At 38.4% G+C, this 25,939-nt stretch overlaps 3 protein-coding genes across 8 annotated transcripts; 2 read left to right on the top strand and 1 right to left on the bottom strand.

Annotated features, from left to right (window-relative positions):
- Positions 1-12,989, top strand: myo1ca (myosin Ic, paralog a). 6 transcript variants are annotated; one of them, XM_078266810.1, is made up of 33 exons: positions 1-149; positions 319-566; positions 3,348-3,506; positions 3,596-3,711; positions 4,124-4,322; positions 4,567-4,647; positions 4,798-4,977; positions 5,061-5,159; positions 5,583-5,696; positions 5,792-5,863; positions 5,965-6,084; positions 6,607-6,689; positions 6,855-6,960; positions 7,064-7,144; positions 7,258-7,349; positions 7,481-7,575; positions 7,715-7,761; positions 7,902-7,982; positions 8,212-8,317; positions 8,822-8,939; positions 9,044-9,157; positions 9,346-9,422; positions 9,843-9,911; positions 10,405-10,489; positions 10,587-10,746; positions 10,882-10,965; positions 11,067-11,160; positions 11,236-11,315; positions 11,420-11,555; positions 12,022-12,092; positions 12,179-12,276; positions 12,385-12,484; positions 12,602-12,988. In XM_078266810.1, exons 2-33 carry the CDS (start codon positions 549-551, stop codon positions 12,626-12,628), a joined length of 3,162 nt encoding a protein of 1,053 aa, XP_078122936.1. In that variant the 5' UTR covers positions 1-149; positions 319-548; the 3' UTR covers positions 12,629-12,988. The 6 variants fall into 6 exon arrangements, with proteins under 6 accessions (XP_078122936.1, XP_078122937.1, XP_078122935.1 ...); XM_078266811.1 differs by having other exon boundaries at positions 1-566; positions 4,798-4,971; XM_078266809.1 differs by having other exon boundaries at positions 1-566.
- Positions 12,881-15,854, bottom strand: LOC144528291 (uncharacterized). Its single transcript, XM_078266815.1, has 5 exons — positions 15,773-15,854; positions 14,377-14,535; positions 14,150-14,251; positions 13,662-13,853; positions 12,881-13,554 (listed from the first exon to the last, which is right to left on the bottom strand). Exons 1-5 carry the CDS (start codon positions 15,806-15,808, stop codon positions 13,372-13,374), a joined length of 672 nt encoding a protein of 223 aa, XP_078122941.1. The 5' UTR covers positions 15,809-15,854; the 3' UTR covers positions 12,881-13,371.
- Positions 15,855-22,416: 6,562 nt separating this feature from the next.
- epd (ependymin) lies at positions 22,417-23,847 on the top strand. The gene is made up of 6 exons (XM_078266130.1): positions 22,417-22,538; positions 22,659-22,690; positions 22,813-22,950; positions 23,042-23,228; positions 23,352-23,433; positions 23,569-23,847. Exons 1-6 carry the CDS (start codon positions 22,463-22,465, stop codon positions 23,693-23,695), a joined length of 642 nt encoding a protein of 213 aa, XP_078122256.1. The 5' UTR covers positions 22,417-22,462; the 3' UTR covers positions 23,696-23,847.
- The last annotated feature ends 2,092 nt before the right edge of the window (positions 23,848-25,939 follow it).

Genomic DNA, 25,939 nt, shown 5'->3' with positions numbered 1-25,939 from the left:
TTCCCTTTTTATATAGCTGCATAGTGATTACAAGTTTGTAGTTTGGGGCTCTTAGCAAAATTTTCCAAACCCTCTCGGCTCTCTGTTTCTCTGGCTCTTCCCAGCAGCTTACTTTCCCTTGACTTTTTTTTTGTCCAGTTGCGTGACGTGTGAGTGGAGTTCCTGCCCTTGTTTCATGCAATATAGTTTAGAGGGAAGGAGAGGGACTCACGTAGAGGCGGACATTTACTTTACTTGTCAAAGGGAAGTTTAATTGAAGGTATAAACAAGAGGGGCTGTTTGTGTTTTGGCCAAAGTGTGTATCGTTTGTCCTCACAGGGGATCCAGACGAAGAGGAGGAAAGAAGTGGAGAAAGAGACTAAAGCTGAGAGAAAGTGAGAAAGTAACTGACGGGGAGGGGGGGAGAAGAAGATAAGTTGCCTAATTCTGTCGCCCACTGGCAAAGGTGAATGACAAGTTACAGTTGAGGAGTCTGAGACGGGAGGAGGAGCACCTGGGGGGGAACCACCAATTCAGCCATCTTCTTCCAACAACAATAAGAGGACAGGATGAGGTACCAAGGCAGGGTAAGATCCTGACTACTATGATGCTCCTTGTTGTGTTTTCATGTTTAGTGCTTCACACTGACTGCATTTTATGTGTGTGCATTATCTGTGCTTACACAGTGAAACACAAGATCCGATCAACCAATTCACCGTCTCACTCATGGAGGGGAAAGCAAAACAGAACAATGAGTCGCTTTGAGATTTTTTTTTTTCTCCCATGTATGAGTCAGTGTGTATTTTGGTTTTTGTAAAAGCTTTAACCCAAGCAGCCCAAAGAAGATAAACTTGGTATTTTTCCACCATATGCATTACTAGCACATCAGTGGTAGAGAGCCAGCTGTGGTACCAGAGCCGCTCGCCCTGGGACAGAGTGGTGGGGCATGCCTTATAAGGAAGACAATTCGAATGTAGTCGGCCCAGCAGAGCTTAGTCATGGGGCCTGGAGCCAAGTCGCAATGCTGGGTTAGCCTCCTCACTGGTTGTCACTGTGGCTGCACCTACAAACCTGCAGATTTGTGGTACTCGGTGTCAAATCCCCCGTAAAGCACTTCAGTGCTGCTGGGAGCCTGTCAGTTAGATCAGACTCTCTCTGCTGTAACAACTGAGCCTCAGGTCAGTTCACTGACAACAAAGCTGCATTGATTATTGCATTCTGGTTATATCTCCATTCCAGATCTGTGGCCTTGAAGGTATCTCAGCCACAGTGTCTCCATAAAAACGATTTTTATTTCATTCAAGATTTCCTCAACCCCAGCGGTAGAAGTGGAGATGTTTTGGATGAGGCTTCTCATCATAAAAATGTAATTAGTTCCACGTGTTATGGGGATAAAATCCTGGGGATAAAAGTAAAAAAATATAACTCATGACTGCTGAGAGATTCTTGAAAACAACATTTGCTGTGTTTTTAAGTAAAAAAACAAACAAGCGAGGATACCAACATTTTTACACAAATGTGGATGTTTTCAGACATTGCAAAGGTGGACACTGCCTAGAAGCTGCCAGCACAGCACAGCATCACAGATGAACATAAGCGACGTGAGATCTGAGGATTACGGAATGAAAGATCCATGCAAAAAGAGTCTGTTACAGTTCTGAGGCAGGTAGTGCTGGTCAGCGTCATCCACCCTGAAAGGTTGATGTGTATGCTGAACACATGGAGGTGTTTTCTAAAGTTTCATAAAAATGTGCAAGCCCACCTTGAGGATGTTCCATGATACATTATGTGATAAACCGCAACCACATGAACTGATAAAAACATTTTTTGAGTGCAATTCAAGTCACTACATTGAGAGATACATTTTTCCCCGTAACCTCAATACATAAACCACATTTCATTGTAAGTTACCACTGTCAAAGAATAATGGGAAATGTTGCCATTAGCCACAAATGCACCTTCATGGCATCCCCACACACTTCAAGCTGTGTAAGGATACATTTTGGTCTGCACTGCTAATTATTCCAATTTAGCCTTTGTGAATCCAACTTCTTGTTGACCCTGCATGCAAAAACACATATCGTCAGTGTTGGATATGAAAGCATGCAGAGCTGCTGACACAAAGCATAGAAACACTTAGTGACATCCACTGAACGCCTGCCCTAAACCTGACCCTAACATTCCTTAGTTGTATCCTTTGGAAAATCTGACTGTGAACTGTAATTGCTATCTGTAGGAAGCCCACCTGCTAGAGTGGGAGAACAATACTCCAAGGTGAAGGAGAGAGGAGGGGCTGCTGTGGAAGTGTCCAGTGACTTTCCTTTGCTCTCCCTTCTTGGCTATCTTCCACTGTTGTCCTCTTGTTTTTGTAAGGATTTTCCTGCATCCAGTGCTCACAGATAATGACCTTTTACTGGCATTAACCAGCCAAACGAGACCCTTGAGAGGCTCCTGCATTCAAGAAAAACAGAAGTCCTGTGGAAGTCTAGCCCCTTTGTTCCACTTTCTGCTTGTTTTTTTATATGAATGTGTAAAGAAAAACAGCAGGGCTTATCACATAAATGTTTCTTTGATACTGAAGATAGAGTGCAGCTTGTTTGGATGGGGTGTAGTGCATTGATTACACACTGAATTATGTTTCTGGATATTTATCATCAGTAAGTATTGTCTGCTGAGTTTGAGCTCTTTATATGACTTTGCATGTGGTTGTGTGTAATATCTTACCTTAGGGCATATCTGAGATTTTCACTCTGCCACTCTACCTCTGACTGGTCATTATTTCTTGTCTGCACTACAATGTTTGCAATCACAGTGGTGTTGACATGTACACACACTTTCTATGTGGCATTGGTTAAATCCCGTCTGGTGATATAGAGCTGTGTGTAATGTACATACATCATAATGCACTGTCTCACTATCGCTAATAGAGGTCTGTCCTGTCTGTTTATCATTTGGATTCCTTAAATGTCTTTGTTGTTTAATCTTGGCAAGACTTGGTGGAACTGTTCTCTTTGTGTGTTTACAGTTGTTCTGGCAATGTTGTTAGTAAGTCTTGAGACATTTGAAATATGTCTCTCTTCATACATAGATTCTATCTTGTAATATAATTATGTGGCAATTATTAAGTAATAATATTAAGTAAGTAATATTGAGCGCCAGATGTTAATTCTTTCATAACTGGATGAATGTATTATCATCAGATGAAATGGAATTAGGCCTTTTGTGCCCCCTGCTGGTCAACAGAGTATAATTGCATCTATTGGAAGGTTAACAGAAGTAACAGAAATCTTCTCTCTGCAGTACTGCTGAACTGTGTGTTTCATGTCTGTACCTCTCTGTAATGTTCCTCCTTGTCTCTCTTCCTGTAGGAGGTGGATGTTGAAGGAAGAGTGCGCCTGGTGATGGAGAGCTCCCTGACCGCCCGGGACAGGGTCGGGGTGCAGGACTTTGTCTTGCTGGAAAACTACAACAGTGAGGCAGCCTTCATAGAGAACCTACGGAGACGCTTCGGAGAAAATCTCATCTATGTAACAAAGCCAATTTCCTTCATATCTTCCAAAACATTCCAGTTGATGTGATGAAACATATCTACATGTGTTCTAATATTTTGCCTCAGACGTATATTGGCTCAGTGTTGGTGTCGGTGAACCCTTACAAAGAGCTGGAGATTTACTCCAAGCAGCAGATGGAACGCTACAGAGGGGTCAGCTTCTATGAGATATCGCCGCACATGTGAGTCACTTCATGGTCCTCAGACATTTATTTATCAAACTCCTCCACTTTCCTCAGCTGTCAACTGCCCAGCTAATAATCACATGGCATGCTGAGAACCATGCAATCAAACTGATTTTATTGAGGCATGCATGAGATATTCAATGATATTCTGGATAGGTGTATATTATATGCTTTAATACTATTTTTATAGCTCATAAATATACTGCATAATGATGCATAACTTCAAAAAATATAAATGTCAACAACAAAAAATATAATGTAATAATAATGTAATGTTTACAAATAAATGTAATAATATAACGCATGTAAACAACTGACTAACAAAAAAACCCATTCCATTTCATTCATTTAAATGAAGTGACGTGTGAAGTGTTTGCGTGACTCTATTCCACCACCATGTTTCCCTCAGCTACGCCGTGTCAGACAACACTTACCGGGCCATGCGGACCGAAAGGAAGGACCAGTGTATTCTGATATCAGGTGAGAGTGGAGCAGGTAAAACAGAGGCGTCCAAGAAGATCCTCCTCTACTACGCTGTCACCTGCCCCACTAATGATCACATGGCTACCCTTGGTGACCGCCTACTGCAGTCGAACCCTGTTCTGGAGGTATTTAAACTGTCCAACCTGAACAGCCACTGTCACAGTTAAAAGCACAGGGAATTTAGACTTATTTGTCTTTCACAATATGTAGTGTTATCTGTCGGATCTGAGAAATCAGAATGACCTTTGCACATTTTTTATTTGTAAATACTTTTAATGTTTTTTCCTGACTGTCTGATTTGTATTATGCTATTGTTGCTCTTAATTTCACTTCCTCCCTCTAATTTCCTGCCTTTTTTGCTTTGCACAGGCATTTGGCAACGCCAAAACACTTAGGAATGACAACTCCAGCCGCTTTGGAAAATACATGGATGTCCAGTTTGACTTTAGGGTACACACTCTCACTCTCTATAGAAATCATATATGCTTACACCATACTAATAATCGCAGTTAGTTGAGTTATATCCTTGATAAAAGCTCAACCACTTAAACATCTAGGGTGCTTTTAACCATTTTAACTGTTTTCTGTAACTCCTCCTAGGGGGCACCAGTGGGCGGTCACATCCTGAACTACCTGCTGGAAAAATCCCGTGTAGTGCACCAGAACCACGGTGAGAGGAACTTCCACATCTTCTATCAGCTTCTGGATGGAGGAGACAACGACCTGCTTACCACGCTGGACCTGGAAAGAAAGCCTCAGAACTACCATTATCTGGTAAAGGTGTGTGTGGTGTTTTGTTTTAAAACTGAGGCCCATGCAATTGTACCATCAGTTGTTATGTAATATTGAATTGTCTTGTTCAGGGCAACTGTCCCAGACTCAGCTCCGTCAGTGACAAGAACAATTGGAAAGTTGTGATGAAGGCCCTGTCTGTCATTGGCTTCACCGAGGAAGAAGTGCAGGTCCGTAGCAATCCAATCCAATGCGAGCGGTGTTCTTACAATTTGCATTATCCTACTATTATTTTCAAACATCACATTTCTTATCATCATATGCAGGACAACTCTCTTGTACTCTACACAGAAAAATAGTGTTATATTAAACCACAGGACCCTGTACAGTTTAATAATGTATTTTTCTTAACCCCAAAATATTTGCAAAGGCTTTTTTTTTAAAAGGTTTTGAATCCTGCGTTGTTGTGACCAATTAAATATGATCATTATTTTGAAAAATATCTTTTCATTTAAAGTAAAATGTATCGGTATATGGTTTTAATTGTGTATGAAGGAATATATTCTCAGTGAATGTCCAGTCTTTCATTTAGTTAAAAAACAGATAGTACATCTGTGTGGTTGTTGTTAACTGTCTTTCCTGTCTGACCTCAGAAATTACTGAATATCATCGCCAGTGTTCTCCATCTGGGAAACACTCAGTTTGGGGAAGGAGAGGAAGGAGAAACTTATATCACCACTGAGACTCAGATAACAAATCTTGCGAAGGTCAGAACAGTCCCACTGGTATTATTGGGTGTTCAAATATGCAAAAACCCTTGCAAAAAGGCTTAGCTGAGAGCAGATGTGTTGTTGTTTTCCAGCTGCTGGGTGTTGATGGCTCAGCCCTCAGGGAGGCACTCACTCACAAGAAGCTCACTGCCAAAGGAGAGGAGGTGACGGCCTTTTTGTCCTTGTTTCTCATGTTTTCACTCGTTTGGTGTGTACTGTGAGAATTTATCATTTTGTGTCATGGTTGCGTGCTTGTGCATTACAGATGATCAGCCCACTAGATTTTGAGCAGGCAGTGTCTGCCCGTGATGCCTTAGCCAAGGCCGTGTATGGTCGGACCTTCACTTGGTTGGTGGAGAAGATCAATCAGTCGCTGGCTCTAAAGGTGCAGTAACAGTTCAGATAACAACCCCAAAACAACAGTGGCAATTTCATCATCATAGAGCACCTTACTTGCAAGCGTCTCATGCTTATACATCCCTTAGTACATTTATGTGGATTTTTTTTTAAATATCTTTTCTTTTATTGTCCATATTATTCATGTGGATTTGTTTGTTTTTTTGTTATTTTATCTTCCTGTTTATAATGTATGTGTATGTTGTGTGTGGTGTCTTTAATCTACTGGGACTTCACCTTGGGGATCAATAAAGTATCTATCTATCTATCTATCTATCTATCTATCTATCTATCTATCTATCTATCTATCTATCTATCTATCTATCTATCTATCTATCTATCTATCTATCTATTTGTCTATCTATCTATCTATTTGTCTGTCTATCTATCTATTTGTCTGTCTATCTATCTATTTGTCTGTCTGTCTATCTATCTATCTATCTATCATGTTGTGGGGCTGTTGTTGTGTTTTACCATTGATTGCATGCTGTTGACTTTATACGTTATGCAGGATGAAATCTACCACAGCGGTAAGGGCTGCTCAGTTATAGGGCTTCTTGATATCTATGGCTTTGAGGTCCTACAGCACAATAGGTATGGGTTATATTCATTTCCATTTTTCTGTCATTTCTTAATCTGCTTCACAGTCTCTTAACCAAATTCTTCAGTAATTGTCTCTAATGCACATATATATACATATTTTGTACATAACTCTAGCATGCATTTGGCCAAAGTGTTCCCTTTTATTTCTCCTGACAGTTTTGAGCAGTTCTGCATCAACTATTGCAATGAGAAGCTCCAGCAGCTGTTCATTGAGCTCACCCTGAGATCTGAGCAGGAGGAGTATGAGACAGAGGGAATTGCAGTGAGTCAGTCGTTGTTGGGTACTCAAAGCAAATATGTTTGATATATTGTATATTTATATGTCCATGCTAATGCAACATTGTTCTCCCTACCTCTAATTTCAGTGGGAGACGGTGCAATACTTTGACAACAAGATCATTTGTGACCTGATAGAGGAGAAGCACAAAGGCATCATCTCCATTCTGGTGCGCGTGACAACTACAACATACATTTATATGATTGTCTGTATGGTGTTGTCTTACCCTCTGTCATTGTAGGTACAGTTAAATAGTGTACCTGTTTTAACTGTTTTTTTCAGGACGAGGAGTGTCTAAGACCTGGAGAGACCTGTGATGTCTCCTTTTTAGAGAAATTGGAAGACACACTGGGCAGCCATCCCCATTTTGTCACGTAAGCATCATGTTATGTCCAATATTATTTTGACAATACAGAGACTCTCCTACAGCTTGTTATACCAGCAGGTCTATGTATGTTTAATGTGTGTGTGTGTGTGTGTGTGTGTGTGTGTGTGTGTCTTTCAGTCACAAGTTGGCAAATGGAAAAACTCGCAGGGTAATGAGTAGGGAGGAGTTCAGGCTGCTGCATTATGCTGGAGAGGTCAACTACAATATCAATGGTAATCTGTAGTTTATCACTAGATTAACCAGTTGGTTATTTTTATCCATGCTTTCATTCTACACTTATTTCAGAGCATGACCCACAACCCACTGATTCCTTAATGACAAGCTGCCATGTTATTGTTTATGTCCTTTCAGGTTTCCTAGATAAGAATAATGATTTGCTGAACAGGAACCTGAAAGAGGTGAGAATAATGAAAATGGACAAGGTAGAGTCTCAGCACAACCTTTGAACACCTCTTTATTTAGTGTCATTGCTTGAGGGAAAAGGAAGAGGGGGACGTGCTGTGTTGACATGTGGTTGTGTGGTTTGGTCTCTGTTCAGGTCATGTGCCAGTCAGACAACCAGATCCTGAGTCACTGCTTCCGCAGAGAGGAAGTGATAGACCAGAAACGTCCAGAGATGGTGAGAATGAGTGTCTCTCTCCTTTCTCTCTGTCACTCTTTCTCTCCCTCTTTCTCTCTCTATCTCTCTCTCTCTCTCTGTCTCAAAGTAGTCAAAAGTATTTCTGTGGTATATAGTCATATAAAGTAGCTTCCGAACATTTAAAAAAAAAAACCCAAACACATGCAGACAAATATACAGAGAATTTCCCATAGTTTCATATTTGTTTTGTTTTTTATTTGTCCCTTAGGCAGCCACTCAGTTTAAAAACAGCCTGACGAAACTTATGGAGATCCTCATGTCTAAAGAGCCATCCTACGTGCGCTGTATCAAACCTAATGATGCCAAGCAGCCAGGTACACTTTTACATCTTGTAATTGAATTGAAAATAAAAATCTAATTTCCACACAGTTATTGGTACAACGTAGTCATGACATGCTGAACACTCCTTTAAATAACAATGTTCTCACTCACTGATTAGTTTAATTGATTTCATTTAATGTATTACCCCCGCCCTTCTCACTGGTGGGGGTTAGTGTTGGTATTAATAAAACTCAACAATTTCTGCAGACGTTTCACAATAAAAGTCTCCAGGGAAGGGAATAAATGATGCCCTCCGAGGCATTTTAATGTGAAAGGGATTGATTAAGTGTTGGGTTTAAAACAGGGGATACAATCAGAAAACATAAGGTTTATTATCAAAAAATAAAAAAGAACCTATAAAAGAAATCTGAAATAAAGGCAGTTTATAATATTTTAGGTAAATATTTTTACATCTTTTTTTTACTTACCGTATGTAATCTAATGTATAGTATAGTTAGTGTTTTACTGTCACAAGTAAATAAGATCTCTCTCTGCAGGAAGGTTTGATGAAGTTCTGGTCAGACACCAGGTGAAGTACCTGGGCCTGATGGAAAACCTGAGGGTCAGGAGAGCTGGCTTTGCCTATCGACGTCGCTTTGAAGCCTTCCTGCAGAGGTGACTGAGCTTCTCTCTGAATGGCTTACAGCCTCCCTGACTGTTTGTTCTGTTTGCTCTATATTCAGCCTACTGTCAATATAATTATGTACAAATGGCCTTAGGTATAAGCCCCTGTGTCCTGAGACGTGGCCCAATTGGCATGGCAGACTGGCAGATGGTGTCTCGGCACTAGTCAACCACCTAGGCTACAAAGCAGAGGAGTACAAACTGGGCAGGTAATGTGTGGTTGGAGGGAGAGGGATAGTATAGAGTGGGAGAAGAGTTTGGTAACGGTGGTCTGTGAGTAGCTTAGTGGGTACGACAGATTATGGGGCAATGCATGCAAGCAATTTGGATTGAAGAGTTCATCAAATGGCATTGTGCCGTCGTGTTGGTCACACATTGCTTTGTCTACTTCCTGCAGGTCAAAAATCTTCATCCGTTTCCCAAAAACTCTCTTCACCACTGAGGATGCACTTGAAGCAAAAAAACCAGACATAGGTAAGTAACAGTGGCAAGGATTGTAAACATTTCAGAACTGAAATGAAAAAGGAAGCTAATGACCCTGTGTCAAATATTACCTTTATGAAGTACATTTGTTTATGGTGTCAAGGAGGTAATGATTCAACTCTTTTTGAGGTAATAGTTTGTGGTATTGTTGTGTTGTGAGATGTCCATATTATTGTGTATACACCTATTAAATAGCAAACTATCTCCTCACTGCAATCCCTCCCCCTCTATTGCAATGAACACATTTTGACCACGTGAATATATGATGAATACACAACATGGCCTGCTAAAGCACATCATATGTAATCAGTAGGACAACTCCTACGCTGAACTATGAATCAGCATCCACAGCAACATCTTGATGAAAAGGCATAAATCCACCTCTACTCTCTTTGATTTGTTGCGTTCCAGCTTTGACCCTGCAGACGTCATGGAGAGGCTACAGGGAGAGAGCCAAGTACCAACGCATCAGACGCGCAGGTCAGAGCACCTCCCACTGTTGGTTCTCTCAAAGTTTTCTGCCTCTCCTTTACAGAACAGTCTCACTGTGTCCCTAAAACTGAAATGAATACAGACACAACTACATTTTATTATGTTTGTATATTTTAAATGTATTTAAATTTAGCCTTGCAAACACACTTTGGTTTGAGTGCCTTTCTAGGTGGGGTTTTACTCTCACTTTTTTAAATATTGATTTTGGATATCCTCCATTGTCATATTTGGGACTATGTGCTTTGTTAAATGTATGCGCTATATAAAAATACTTTTGCTTTGGCCATCAAAATTTGGTCTACATTCCAGCTCATGTGTTTGGGTGTAGATGCTTTTGTGTAGTTTTTCCTAATCTCAATTTTTCAACAAATCTATTTGGGCCTAAGCTGTCTTTCTGTACTATACTAACCTTGGCATGTTCACTTTGACTGAGTATAAACTTTATCTTGGTGTTAATATAAGCATGTATGTGTATGTGTAGTGATTGTGATCCAGTCTGGGTGGCGAGGGATGAAAGCACGCAGGAGGGCTAAGAGGCGTCGACAGGCTGCTGAGTTAATACGCAGGTGCTTCACTGATACTTTGTTACTGTTTGTTTCTGGATGTATTTTTGCAACTGTATGTACAGTTAATTTCCTTGCTTGTATGTATCCTTTTGTTCAGGTTTATAAAGGGCTTCATCTACCGCCATGAGGAATACTGCCCTGAAAATGAGTATTTCCTGGATCATGTGCGCTACTCCTTCCTCAAGAATCTACGTAAAAACCTGCCCAAGAGCGTTTTGGACAGAAACTGGCCGACACCTCCTCCCTCCCTCATTGAGGTACACACAGAGGGTCATTTTGCTGACTTGCATCATTACAAACAGATAAAAGAATGAATAAGTAGTAGAAGTAAGTAAGAATATGCAGAGTTATTAAGGCAAATTCTGCATTGTCAATTCCACGGTGCCCTACAGGCCTCTGAGCATCTGCGGAGGGTGCACATGAGAAACATGGTCATGAAGTATTGCAGGAGGGTCCAACCTGAATGGAAGAAGCAGGTACACTTACTGTACTACAGAAGGCATGGCCTTTCTTGCTTTTTAAAGAAAGACATCTGGTTAATTGTTCATTTTACTTAATTTTCCTTTCTTTCCTCTAGATGATGCAAAAGGTTGTAGCCAGTGAGATCTTCAAGGATCAGAAAGACAGCTACCCTCAGGGTGTTGGAAGGCTGTTTTTGGACTCTAGGCTGGGTACGTGTTGATACATGCATTTTAATTACCACTGTACTAATAAGCACCATACAGAATATGTAATAATATTTACAGAGGCATTCCCATTCTTTTATATAGAACGTGAGCAAATCAATCTCAAAGTCATCCAGACCCTCGGCAATGACAAAGTGCAGGTGGGATGGACTTTTTTTTTTTTTATCCTATGCGATGATTATAAAAGTGCTACATAACTTTTTTTCAGCTGCCTCACAGTAACGCATCTCCTTGTGCTTCTCAGTATGGTGTTTCAGTCGTAAAGCACGACAGGAGGGGTTTCAAGCCTCGCTCTCGCCAGCTGCTCCTCACTAACACGTTTGCTGTGCTGGTGGACCGGACCAAGCTCAAACAGAGGATTGACTACACCGCTCTGAGAGGTGAAAACCAGCCCTGAGTTGGGAAGGGGGTGCAATTTGAGAAAAAGTATTATGTTATTATATTTATCAATGCCCTGGAATCCATGATCACTGCTCAGCTCATTTTAATTTCTCTTGTTTTGTTATTGCTAAGAAGGAGTTATTACAGTTTTTACAGTTTTCAAATTAAGTTTATTTTTCTTTGAGCTTCAGCAGTCATTACACCTCTTAATCACTGTATGTTACCTGTGCACTTCTACAGAAATATCCATGGCAACCAAGTAGTGTGTATGTCCAATCTTTTGTTTCTCTAAGGAAGGTACTTTTAACTGGGCGGATGACCATTTATGATTAAACCAAATCAGGAGATGGGGACATAGCTTTCTGCTTTTTACTGACTCAAGAGCGTGGCTAATGTTACTGATTAATTCATTGTGATTGTGTTCTTTAGTTCAGTAAGTACAAGGCAGGTTTTTTCTTTAAACAGGTATCTCTGTGAGCTCCCTCAGCGATGGGATGTTTGTTCTGCACCTGCCCAATGAGGACAATAAGCAGAAGGTACAGTAAGACACAGAGCAGTCATCTAGATTGTTGACTAGCTCACAACCATGCAACCACTCTAAATCCAGCTGTGTCTCCCTTAGGGCGATTTGGTCCTACACTGCAACCATGTGATCGAGCTGGTGACAAAACTAGCCATGATGGCCAGCAAAGTCAACTACGTCAACATCAGCCCGGGCAGGTGAGGCTTCTCTGACTGCTTCTCTATTGTGGTCGTTGGCAACCCAACAGTATTCATCTCTCTATCCCGTCTTTTAATCATTATTATTATTATTATTATTATTATTAGTATTAGGTTTGCTATGGCTCGAGGCAAAGAGGGAATCATTGATTTCGTCAGGGGTTCAGAGCTAAAGGTTACCAAAGGCAAGCGAGGACATCTGCTAGTGGTGAGTCAGCCGCTGTTCTGGTGTCATGTGTGAAGTCTGCAGGGAGAAAGTTTTTTTTTTTATAATATTAAAAAACATTTCGGCCAGCTGACTGTTCAATCTGACTTCACTCTGCAGACTGCCCCGCGGATCAACTCCACATGAAGAAACTGAAAAACAGCAACCAGACAAACAGTAATCCTTTTAGCTAACTGGAGGATTGCCACTCAGAAGTTGTATTAGTTTGTAGTTTGTTTGCCGACACGATGATACCACAAGCACACACGACATACTCAACTGAAGGAAGATCCCTTATTAATTCATATGCATCATCATTATTACAAGAATGTATTTAATGTTGCAGTAATGACTGATCCTTTTTTTTAAAGAGTAGAAAATCATAACATGAAGTCGTCACTGTTTTAAATGCTTCATCGCTTTATTGACAGTCATATATAAATATATTTTCACTTCACTTGTATCAAATATAATAATGTTAAACACTGTATCTCTATATTGTAAGAGAAATAAAATAAACTACTTTGAAATAAATAGCATGTTAATAAATATGTCAATAAATAGTAAATATATCTTTGGAAAGTCCAGGAGGCTGAGGGCTTTGGGGAAAAACAGGATGTTGGTAAGTGTCTCTGTTCTGGAAGCATATTGCTAACTTACAGTTAGAGGTGAGACAGAAACTGTGGGAAATACCCAAGAAAAAGAAAAAATTGTGACCGGCTCAAATTCAAATGAGAGCTCCATGTAAAGTCAACACCATTAAAGCAGTGATTCAAGTTAAAACTGTTATTCCAATTAGGGTGCTGACTGTCAGTTCAGCCTTTTCTTCCTTTTTGCCTGTGTGTGTGTGTGTGTGTGTGTGTGACAGTGCCCATGTGCCCGTGTGTCCGTCATAAGTGTGTTTTTGAAGCCAGTAGGAGAAAGTCTCTTGCCAGCTTAGTGAGGTAAAGGTCTAGATCCCTCAGAATGATGTAACCCTCCACTCGGCTGTCCCATACTGTTTCAGATCTGGTTTGTGGGCTCAAGGCTGTAGTAGAGGTTGGCTTCGTCCAAGAGCTCTTCATGTAACTCATCTGGAGAAGAAAGAAAAAATATTTTTATCAGTCACTTCCTCCAAAGTCTTTGCGTGGGCTACAAAAGGGGATATGTGAGTGGATTTTTGTAAGAAGATTGTGGATACCTGACTGCTGACTTGGCTCATCAGGTCCCTCAGGTCCAGCTGAATGTGCCTAATTCTCTGAGCTAAAGTGGTGCCGAACGCCCGCACCACCATATGCTCTTTCTCCTCCTTCTCCAGCTGTTTTCTCTTCCACTCCAGCATATTCCAAAAGGCTTGCATGTCCCAGAAAGCAGCATGCAGTCGTTCCCAGTCCTGAACGCACAACAAGAGACAGCCACATGATTACATAATCAAAATGTTGCACAACCCCCTTTCTGTGCTTGAAGTTGTAAAAGGGGAATTCCACTCAAATTTTTAAAAATTTTACATTCTGCAAGAGCAGAAGGTTTTGTTTTTTTCCCCTCATCACAATGGAAATACAATCTCAAAAGAAAAGGAAAAGAAATTCTCAGTCAAAAATGTAGACTCAGTTTTGCAGAATACCAACCAAGACAGTAATGACAATTATTTCTATTGAATTGTTTTGAAACACTTGAGAAGATACTAACCGTCAGCTTTAACCAGCTGTAGAAATCTGTAGAAAGCAATGGCAGGTCCTTCAACTGCTGGCTTCTATCCTCAAAATGCTTGTTTCCCAACTGTTGCTCCTTCTATTAAAGTCAACATGGTAACCATTAAATATTTGTATTTAAGAAAAGCTAATGCTGGCTGTGTACAAGGCTCACAGCAATAAGATGGCCAGTCAGGAGAGCAGGGACTAGTTTTCAGTACTCACATATTTCCTCTGCAGCAGCTGGACACGGGTTCGGGTGAACCTCGTGAGACGAAAGGAGTTGTTATATTTATTCCTCTGGAGGACTGGAGATGGAGAAGAGGACTCCACACAGTTGAGTACACAACAAAGGAAGATGAGAGCCCGCCACCAAACAGTCATCTGAAACAGAGATATGAGATATACAGTATATTAACTATTGTTTACAGTTCATCATCTTTAATGATTGCAATCCAAGTGCCATTACATCACATTCAGGTATAATGGAGAGCTGTCTACAACACACACACACACACACACACACACACACACACACACACACACACACACACACACACACACACACACACACAAAACTACAGCATTCCAGTTAAGTACACTGATACACTTTATGGGAACTTAACTTGCCAGTGTCCATACTTGGTGACCAAAAGGAAGTCATTAATATTTCTGAAAGAAAATCCACCCACACATCCTCCACACACGGCATCCTCATATGTGCTTTCTTTCTTATATAGTTCAGTCACACATTTTGGACTAGTTGCACATGCATGGAAACAGAAGTCTTGATTCCTCTAAATGGTTTCAGTGTGGAAGGACGTGTTCAGGATATTGTCCCCTTTTAATTTCATGACCTTGCATGCTAAAATGTCTGTGCAAGGTCTTCAATCCTAGCAGACTACTGATTACAGACTTTACTGGCACACCTCATCTCTGCTGGCTGCTGTTGCAATTAAGTTGCTAATCTTCCTTTTCATTTTTGTCAGAGTTGCATCAGGTGTTGTTGATGCAACACAGTCTTCTTGATGAGTCAACATATTTCTCATTCACTGTAACAAATGTAAAATGTAAATGGACTGTTCTTATATAGCGCATTTCTAGTCTTAACGACTACTCAAAGCGCTTTAACATAGTACAGGAACCATTCACCATTCACACACATTTACACATGTCACAACAAGACAGTGTTCTCTAACGATCTCCCAGTTTAATTTGAACTTTTCTGCTGTTTATTTGTGTAGAACTGAGGGCGCTGATGACAAAAGCTCCCTCAGTTCTACACAAATAAACAGCAGAAAAGTTATTAAACTGAGTGGATACTGATGACATATGTTATCAAGCATACAGAAACACTGCAACTTTCTGACAAGCTTTTTAACTTGAATTTTGACATGACACTGTGTAAAATAAAATGTTACCTACTGTACAAAGGATACCATTTACATATGCATTGCTGTAAACGTGTGCATATGTGCATGTGTCGATACAATTGACTGATGTGTTTTTTTTACATATGCTCAAATGGTGATACAGTAAACCATTCAAAACATTCAAATATATATGTATAAATACCATCAAACTACTGTCCTAAGTATCTATATTTTTAAGGTGGGCTTACCTTGGAGCAGCAGTGAACAAAGCAAGATACCTTCATACTATAGTGAAGCTCATGTACTGTTTATATATTTGTCATGTTGCTTTCGGTTTCTGGCAGATCTGGAGTTTTTTCTTTTTTTCCTCTCTCTCTCTTCCTCTCTCTCTCTCTCTCTCTCTCTCCCTCTAACTCTCTCTCTGTTTCAGCATCTTTGTGGTCACCAATATGAGAAGTGAAGTGAGGTGTAGGTTGGATTTTTCTAAGTGGGGGAATGAGTGTTTTCAGGAGCACTGATGTACTGTTTAGGTAGCTAGTCTATAATACCTATTATTATTTAAGGTAATATTTTGAACTTTCTATGATCTTTCTTTATGTACAGAGTGTGGCTGTGTATGCAAGATGCATTAACTTTTTATTACCAGGTTATTTAAAGTTAAATGTCACATAGACAGACAGACAGACAGACAGACAGACATAAGGAATGAAAATAAATGGGAATCTGAGTCTAAAATCTTCAGAGTAAACTTTATGCCACTTTTAATGTATTATTGCTCTGCCTGCTGATATCCTGTTTTAATAACTGCTTTGATTTATATTATTTAAGGGTGACATAATTACAGCAATGTGTATTGATGTGCACTTAAACAATAAATATATAAACTGCTTTATTTCTGCAGAGTTTCATTTCAAGATGAATTAACTATGACAGAGAAAGTGACGAGCTGATAAAAACTACTAAAATCTGAAACGTTTTTCAAGTGTTCAGTCTTGACTGTGCATCTAAAGGGAATATTTGAAGAGTCTCATGATGTAGATGACTAATGACTGACACAGTTTCACTGAATCTCACAAAAAAAGAAAAAAGCACAGAAAAAGGCCCCTATCATAATTATCACAATCCCCGGCAATTTCTATTCCACTTTATTTTAATGTCTTAATTTACATCTATATATCCTACCACATCCCCACTTGTTTTATTACTTGTAAAGTTGGCTTCCCAGTATGTTATATGTAGCTTAGACCTAGAGGGGACAGAGCCTTCAGTCATCTTAATGGATACTTGTATTGGAGCCCTTATCCCGATTTTGTCTTTATTTCCTGCATTTTATTTCACTGGCATTGTTTTCAATACCAATAGTTTATTCTATTTGCATTTTTGTCGTTGTTTTTTTAGTGTGCAGCCTTTGTAGCTTGTTTGTTAAATAGTTCTCTTCAAATAGAGATAATAATGATATTTTTAATTGTGTCATATGTAATACATCTGTTTCTCTGGTTCTGGGGAAAACAAAAGCTGAGGTTGTGCTGAATCTACTGAGGCATCACCGCTGTCATTTAAAGTCATCGTTATGAGGGATATAATAAACACTAAACTTTGTCAGTGTCACAGCCACTGCTGACTTTTAGGCTAACTCATTTCTGTTTTCATGCCATATCACTAACTGTCACTCCCTCCATTCCATTGTTCCATTGATTCATTGTTCATCTGCCTGTTTGAACCTTTGTGACTTTAGATTTCCCTGCTTGCCCCTCATCAGATTTGTTTGCATGGTCTCCTGGTTTTAAACTTTGCATGCCTTGAACTAAGTAAAGATGAACTTTCCTGTTACATTGACTGCTTCTATTTTGTGCTTTTTTTAGTTCTAATCTGCCACTCATCCAGAGTCATTACAGTCATAACCTCTACATGCCATTTGCTGTAGATTTGACTGTAGATTTCCATATGGTCTTCGGTCACATCACTCGACATTATTTAGTAGGATCCTGCCATGCTCTTTTTAAAGTAAATAAAGTGTTGGTAGTATCATGTCAAGTGTTAATGAAAGTATATGTTTACGGTTTTCCTCATGTCTCAGAAACAGCTCTCTCTTCCAGAAAATTGCGCAACCATGAAGAGGTTGATAATTCTTTGGACGTAAATTCCCAACCAGAGATAAATCTTATGCGATTAATATGGGAAGTCACCCAACATTCAAAGGAATGACAACTAGGGGGGATGTTCTGTCAACAAGTTGAAAATTAAACAAAATGTGTTGATTAAAGTTTGTATTCAGTGATCAGCAAACTTGAAGAAATATAGTTGAAGATGTGTACAGTGCCAGTACAGGTGTTTATTTATCTGGCGTAATTTTGTTTAGTGTACAAAATACAGGACTGCTGATCTTCTTTAACAGTGCAGCATTAAATAATAACTTTTGAATGATCTGGTCTTTTTTTTCTTCATTTCAGCCTCTTGTTTCTTTTTCTCTTATGCTAAACAGCTACTTTTCATACATGTGTTTCTGTATTCATTGTTCATTTTAATGTTCAATAAGTGTGATTGTTTATGTATGCACCAACCACCCATACAAATTCCTTGTAAGTACTTACTTGGCAATAAACCTGATTCTGATTAATTTCCAGTTGTGTTTTTTACATTCTAGCACATAAATGTCATAGATTTGAGTGATCTATAATTAGAATGTATGGCTTGATTGTCACTTTTTAGGCACCCGCTTCACCCATAATTAGATTTTTTAAAAACTTGTCATTGAGTAATGAAGCAGTCTCTTCCTTTACCTACACCTACCAACCCACAGGTGCACGGAGTCAAAGGCATGATTATTCTCTGAGGATGGGATTTATCTTATATTTTTTTACCTTATGAAGGTAAAAAAATGTTTCTTAAATGTTAAAATGAACAGCTTATTCTAACACTTTTTTCATAAATCACTATTCAAAGATATATATATAAACCACACATGAGAAAAGATCATTTTAGGAGCTTCCATTAGGAAAAGGTGACAAAAAGAGTAGCGGTTATTTTTCTGGATTTAATAGGTCTGTGAGACCAAATATATAAGACAAAATATGCATATCTGGTTGTGGTGTCAAGAAAAGTTACAGTGTGACTGGGACAAACAGACAAAAGATACAATCTTTTTTGTAAACTTTTCTCTTTGATTTACAGTTCATGACTTTCTGATTGCAGTTAATCTATAACCCCCAAGACATTCATGATCCAATTTATTACATTAACGTACATCATGTGACTTTTTCACTGTAAATAAGAATGTATTGCCCCAAAGTATTGTGCATAGATAAAGTGTTTAATCAAATTGGATGGCCATGCTTGCACAAGGTACCAGAAACCCAATATGTTCAGGTTCTATCCCTTAATCAAAGCGCTATCTGTCCCTAACCACTCAGCTGCTACCCAGAGCATGTCTTTTCAAGACAAGCAGTGGGATTCATAACACCGCTTAATCCACAGACACCAATGCCATTTAACTCATTGTCATTAGATTCATTACTGTTACTGTATATGATGAAGTCGGAAGGTCATCACTGAAATCCAATAGGCATCACATCAGCATAATTGTGTTTTCATTAATAAGGCCTTGGTATCTACGTTGCCAAGATATATTTAACATCCTTATTGAGTACAAAGTGAACAACCGTGACACCAGCTCACAGGATATATAGGTTAGCTTTGAAAGTTCCTTGTACCAACTCTGAACTGGGGAAATACTGGTTTACAGTAGTATGCATCTCATTTCTAGAATGAAACTGTAATTTGAGACATTAAATCCAGTTTTCAGGTCTCTGTAACAAATACATCTTGGCTATCAAATTATGTTTTGGTTGATAATATGATGCTGTTATTATTAGTCATCATTAGATGTAAGCACTGTAGGCCACATACTTTACTTGAGGAAATAGGAATTTGTAGAAACTATGGGACAATAAACGTTGGGTCAGTGGGTGAGTCACAGACAAAAACAAGCTGACTTCCTCTCAGAAAAAGAAAATGCTGAAGTTTTATTTCATTATATTGTCAGTAAGACGGGTGCTTAAGGAGAAGGGCTTCCCTCATTTTCATAACCCCCCCCCCCCCCCCCCATATTTCCCACATACAGTAATGTTAAATTTCCCTTGTGGCACACGCAATTACTCTATTTTCAGTCTCATTCATTTGTGGTTTCAGACATCCCTTTAGTTTTGTTATGTATTTCCTTCCCTTTTTGAGAATTCTTCAATAAACAGTAGAAAGCTAATGCTAAACTGATGCCCAGTTCTCTTATTCAGATTATGGTAAATGAAGTATAATCACATGTTGCCAAAGGCTTTTCCTACTATGACGAAAAATGCTGTGCTGTGATAAACAGAAAGAAAAAATGCTGCTGTGATAAAAGGGCTATTACGCAGCAATCACTAGTCTTTAAAAGTCGATAAAGCCTTCAGAAATCCTAATGCTGATTAATAATGCATAACAAATGTAGTTAACATTTAGGACATAATTCAATTCTAATACAACAATAATTGCCTGTCTTCCTAGGGTGTGTTTACCTGTTAATAGAACAAGTCAATTGATTCAAAAACAACCCACCAAACTGACCAATTTGCTTTTATAGATGGCAAAATGATTAGAGTGAAAACAGGTGAACAAACCATACAGTATAACTGCAACTTGAAGCTGGGGAAAGTTATGGAAAATCTAAAATGTCTAAATTAAAGTTTGATTTCATTTATATATATATATATATATATATATATATATATATATATATATATATATATATATATATATATATATCAATATTTAAATCACTCTGCTTTTGTGAAGAAACCAGGGCTAATGCACAGTAACATTTAAGTAACTGAATGAACTAAAATGACAAAACAAACACACACGTTTTATTCCATTTTATATACTAAGATTAATGTTGTCTTTGCATACATATTTCAAATTAACATATCATTATGAAGACATCATATGGAAAAAGACAAATTCATTTCAAAGGAAACTTCATTTTATTTGCTTCTTTTTCATTTATATAAATGCAGCCTTTTAGATTCCAAGTCTGCCCACTAACATAAAATGGACCAAAAAATACAAAGTTAAAATGTTCTACATATATTTTTAGTCTGATAGAATCAGCTATTATGTTAGTATGTTACTGCATTAATATCTGAGATCATGTCAGGCCAACAGAGCTGCAGCACACATGAGATACTGTAAACCAGTTACTGCTGGTTTTCACCTGTCTGACAGAGTGCACTGAGCTGTTTGCTTGAACGCACGGACACAACAGGGACATTTTGATGTGCAGAAGAACAAAAGACAGCTGCATGAATGTGTAGTTGTGACAACAACACAGTTTTGAGCTGGCTCGCTCATGTAGTTGACCTGGTAAAAACTCTGCAGGCTTTCTATTTAGTTTGGATCTCTTTTATAAAAGAAAGGGTGAGGTTGTTTTAGGAGGCCGGCCTAATGCACTGCTGGACAACACTCTTCAGCGTGTTGTACACAGCTTCATAATGTTTTTTTTTATGTGTTTGTTCACTATGACATTCTGAGACATTACGCATACACCTGACTGTTTTTCTTCATAGTTTATGTCTATTGTATTTTTGAATAGACAAGCGCTACAATGTATCAAACACAAAACTTTTTTTTTTGTTCACTAAAAACAAAATTTTTGTTCAGGAATCCAAAATATACATGTTTAATCTGGATTTTGCACAGTTGCTGATAATTACATTTAGTCCACATGAAACATGCTTTCGCCTTTGGTGTTTATTTGGGAAATAATACAGGGATGTCTGGTGTTTCCATATTTATTTATCTAAGTTGTAATCTGCACTTTGCATTTACATGCACAACATACATTTTTTAATGAAGTCAGTTGGCAGATGGTAAAAACCTTTTCCTGTGGCATTCACCTACGCTCTAGCTAGCCATAAAGCTCATTAAACTGATTTAATTTAAACTGAAGTAAACACATCGAATCAAGGTTGATGGGATTTGATTCCACTCCTGAAAAGATTTGTCTACTTCTGACAAAGAAGAAAATCACAGGTAATGACATAAGATGTTCATTCTAAAATTAAGACCCCTATAAATTGAAATCAAATTAAATTGATAAGTGAGTCAAGTCGCCCTTGACTCAGAAATGTGTTTTGCTTATTGTTACTTCGCTTGGATGTTTGACCTCCACCCTATGAGCAAAAAAACATTTGTTATTCTAAGCAGAGTATTTTAGATGTCTTTAAATGGGACCTGCAGCCATCCTGCATCCATACAACTAACTTTGAGTGAGGAGGAAGTAGTTTGTTGAACCTAAGGTGACATGAAATGTTGGTCCACTGCCATTATGGAACAGAAATTCATCATTCAAAGCGAGGTTTCAGTGTCTGACAGACACAGGCTGCATCCATGTCAATCTAGGCTTTTTCTTAGCAGAAAAAAAACGTAGCAGTAGGTCTACAGTGCATACCTCTTAACCATATCATCACTGTAAATGGTAAGTTGTTATCACTCACTGTACAGTTAAATAAATCCAAAAAAAAAAAAAAAAGTATTTAAAGATAGCTCTATTTTGCTCCAAGAGCCTTGATTAACCTCCACAATCGTCCCCACTCGACCTCTGGTTTACATACGACCCTCTGAAAGGCGCAGAGATAAACAATGCACAAAAACATGTGAGGACAGCTGAACAATCACAAAAGAAAAGATAGCCTAAGATATTTTTTATTGGGTCACCACCAGCTGGGTCTAATTTGTTTAGACAGCTTGATGTTTGAAGTCCTGGGTCCTTTTTACGCAATATCTATTGACTAGACCGGATTTTATCCCTATAAAAGCAGCCGTAACTTCACTGAAAGGTAGATGCGCTTAAAGGGTTGTTTTTGCCATCTCGAACTGTATTTTGTGACTCCCTCTGGACCAGGAAAATGTATGCAGCTTTTACGCTCTTCGTCTTCATCTGCTTGACTGCTACCACCCATGCAGATCACCATCAGCCTTGTCGTAAGACCTTATAGTTCCATCATTTTGGTTATTGTTATATTGGTTTAAAATGTGTCTAATGTCTTATATCTTGTTATCAGCATGCGTAACACCCATCTAACTGACACGGTTGTCTTTCAGATGCACCCAATATGACAGGATTCATGACTGTGGTGAGTTCTTCAAATTTGTCTTTCAAGACCAATAGTCCTTCTTGTACTTTTTAAAGCATTTTAAAATATAGCATTAAATCTATTCTCTTTCTCTCTGAATGTATGTTGTTGAATGACACCAGATAAGCCTTAAGGGTGAAGTGAAAGCATTTGGTGCATTCACTTATGACTCAATGGGCAAGAAACTACGGTTCAGAGCAAACGAGAGCCACCCCATCAACACATCCATAGGTTTGGATGTGCTGATGTTTTTCGATGAGGTAACTGATTTCTTTAATTTTTTATAAATGTGACAGTTCACTTGATGCTGTTTTTCACCTTGACATCTAAATCTGTGTCTACATCTGGCAGGGGATATTCTACGAGATTGACAGCAAAAACCAGAGCTGTGAGAAAAAAACATTGCAATGCACCCAGCACCCTCTAGATATCCCCGATGATGCAACGTTCATGACTACAGTAAACACTGGGAATCCATCCATTGAAGGGGAGGGATTAAAACTCAATGCATGGACAGGATCAATGCCAGACAAGAAAGGTAAGAGAGATGCTATAAAATAATAATAATAATAATAATAATAATAATAATAATAATAATAATAATAATATGTGACAGGGTTCATTATGACTTGAATTTTTTTTCCATCTTTCTGTATTTCAGGCAAGTACTCCATGGCTGTAACCATGGGATGTTTGCCTGTGGGCACATTCTACTTCTATGAGTCCTCATCATTCGTTTTCAGGTTGGGGAATTATTTTTAAATTCTTGGGGCAAATGACACATGTTGATGCGACTTTCTAGTATCTGTTAGCACCACAGGTTATAATGAATGTCATCGAAAAAATCTCCATGTCATTTTTGTATAATTTTCTCACAGTCTCACAGAGATTGACACCGAGATCAAAGATCCTGATCTCCTCTTGGTGCCAACCATTTGTCTGGGACAGCCTTTGGAGGAGACACCTGAAGGGACCGTCCATAGCTTCCTCAACGAGTTCATGTAGATGACACCTTGCCAGCAGAAAATCCAACCCCCTATCCAAGTGTGGCCTGCCAGAACCTTAGACTTTTCTTTGCTTTTCATGTGTGACTCAAGTTTTTCGTGTGGCACTGCACTACATCACATCTGTTTCCATCTTCCGCTCCCCTATGAAAATATGGCTTTGAATGGATCATCTTGTATACATACACTTTGATGTGAAGGAAAGAGATGGCCTGGATTATAGAATTAGTCATAATTACTAACAGTTTGGTTGCTTTTCAAGATGGTACTGCTTACAAAACCTGTAAGATATGCTTAATGGAACAATAAAATGTCAAAGCTGTTAATGGTGTGAAGAGACGTTCTTTCATCCAAAGTTATTTCCTTATTGGTTGTTTTGACTTGACTTTGTATACAACTTTTGAACACGCATGTTTTGCATCAAGAAACAGCAAAACTTTTCAGAGCTGTATGGTCGGATTAATGCACGAGGGGGCCCTGGGGCAAAAACATAGGTTTGGGCCCCAATTGACTCCCTGTTCCTTTTACCTGTGCATTCTGTAAATATCCATCAAGGAAAGTGTACTACACATGGCAGATTAATTATCTTCTGTCCAGCGATCCAGTAGCAATTAGGTTTTGGTAATTTGATTACACACAATATCAGCTAAACAAAGTTTGAACTTTAAGAACTGACTGTCTCTAACATAGTCCAACAACAGTGTGAGTAAGAACATTATTAATCAGTACAGTATGTATGAATTTATATTAGTGTAACAGTAAGAGTTGTATTAGTAAGAGTTTTCTGGTCTGGAGGCCAGATCTTCTTCATACCAGTGTCAAGGCTAGCATGCTACCTAGAACTAAGCAACCAAAATCTGACAATAGAAAAACTAACAATAAAGCAATTGTCATGTGCATTGCCTTCTAGGGATTGAGAAACAACTTTTACTGTAGGAATACTAGATATTTAAAATTATTATTTTTGTAATTACTGTCTTTCAAGGGATACCCAGTAGGGACTAAATATTATTAGTATTTGCTAGTTATAATATACTAAACTGATATGAACTCTTGTAACATGTCCATTAACAGCCCTGCAATGAATACTGTCTAGTGAATGTTTTGTCTAACCCCATAAACATATATGGTGGAGGAAAGAATATCAGAAACTATTTGTCCAATCAGAAGCAGTTGCTAGGCAAAAAAGGTTCCCAAAAGGGACCAGAAAAGAACGGTTATTGTTATTTTTGTAACATGCATGTTACAAGACAGTTTAACAAATATTGCTATGGGCAACTGCTGGCAGCTTTTTATATATATTTCTTTGAGTAGACAATTGATAAGTCAGACTTTTAGCTTCTTATGAGTCATTTGTGCTGAAACAGGAAACCATGCATTTGGGGTAAAGACCATTTATTAGGGGCTTAAAACAAACATACGCTATGGGAGCTTATGGGAGATTTGTTTGCATCAGATGATTTACTATTATAATTGTATGGTAATAAAGTACTTATATTATAAGTTAGAGAAATGTGGTCAAATATGTTAGGGTTATTATATTATGTGTGTGTATGTAAATATGTGTATGTAAATATATTTTTGTGAAGAGTATGTATGTGTATGTACGTGTATGTTTAAATGTCGATATATATCTGTATATGGATTGTACATTTAAAACAGCAAATTGTATATAGTTACATAGGAGTGTTCCACAGTACTAAGGGTCAGAAAGGGAAGTTAAAAAAAATAATAACAATAATGAATTACTGAGCTATGGAAAAGGGGTAGGATTAAATAAGTGTACTTCTTCCTACTCCTTTTCAGACATGTCTATGTTGGTTAATGTTTCTTATTGTTTATTGAATGTTTTGCTTATTTAACTTCTTTGTACATTTCTTTGATGTTTTGTTTGGTTTATTTTTTATATGTGTTTGTATATAAATTTCTTCATCATTCTTCATTCATTCATACTAAATGATTTGCCTTTTTTTAGGGTGTCCAGTAAGTTGTAGGCCATTTCCATCATGTTCAAACATTTGTCCACATCATCAAACTGACCCAAGTCTTCAAGATGTCAATTATTATCACATATTGATGTTAGTTACCAAAAATAATGTTTTAAGTATATATGTGTTTGCTTCATGATAGTCTATCCACCTATTACAGTACGGAGTACACAGAGTAGCCTATATAAAACAAGAGGGCAGCTTACTCTGTACATGCAATAGGCTGAGCAGGTATAAACTAGTGACTTTAATGGTTC

Source organism: Sander vitreus, chromosome 13 (assembly GCF_031162955.1).
Source record: "Sander vitreus isolate 19-12246 chromosome 13, sanVit1, whole genome shotgun sequence".
Taxonomy (NCBI): Eukaryota; Metazoa; Chordata; class Actinopteri; order Perciformes; family Percidae; genus Sander; species Sander vitreus.
Note: the sequence above shows the minus strand (reverse complement) of the source record. Positions and strands in the feature narration are given on the sequence as shown.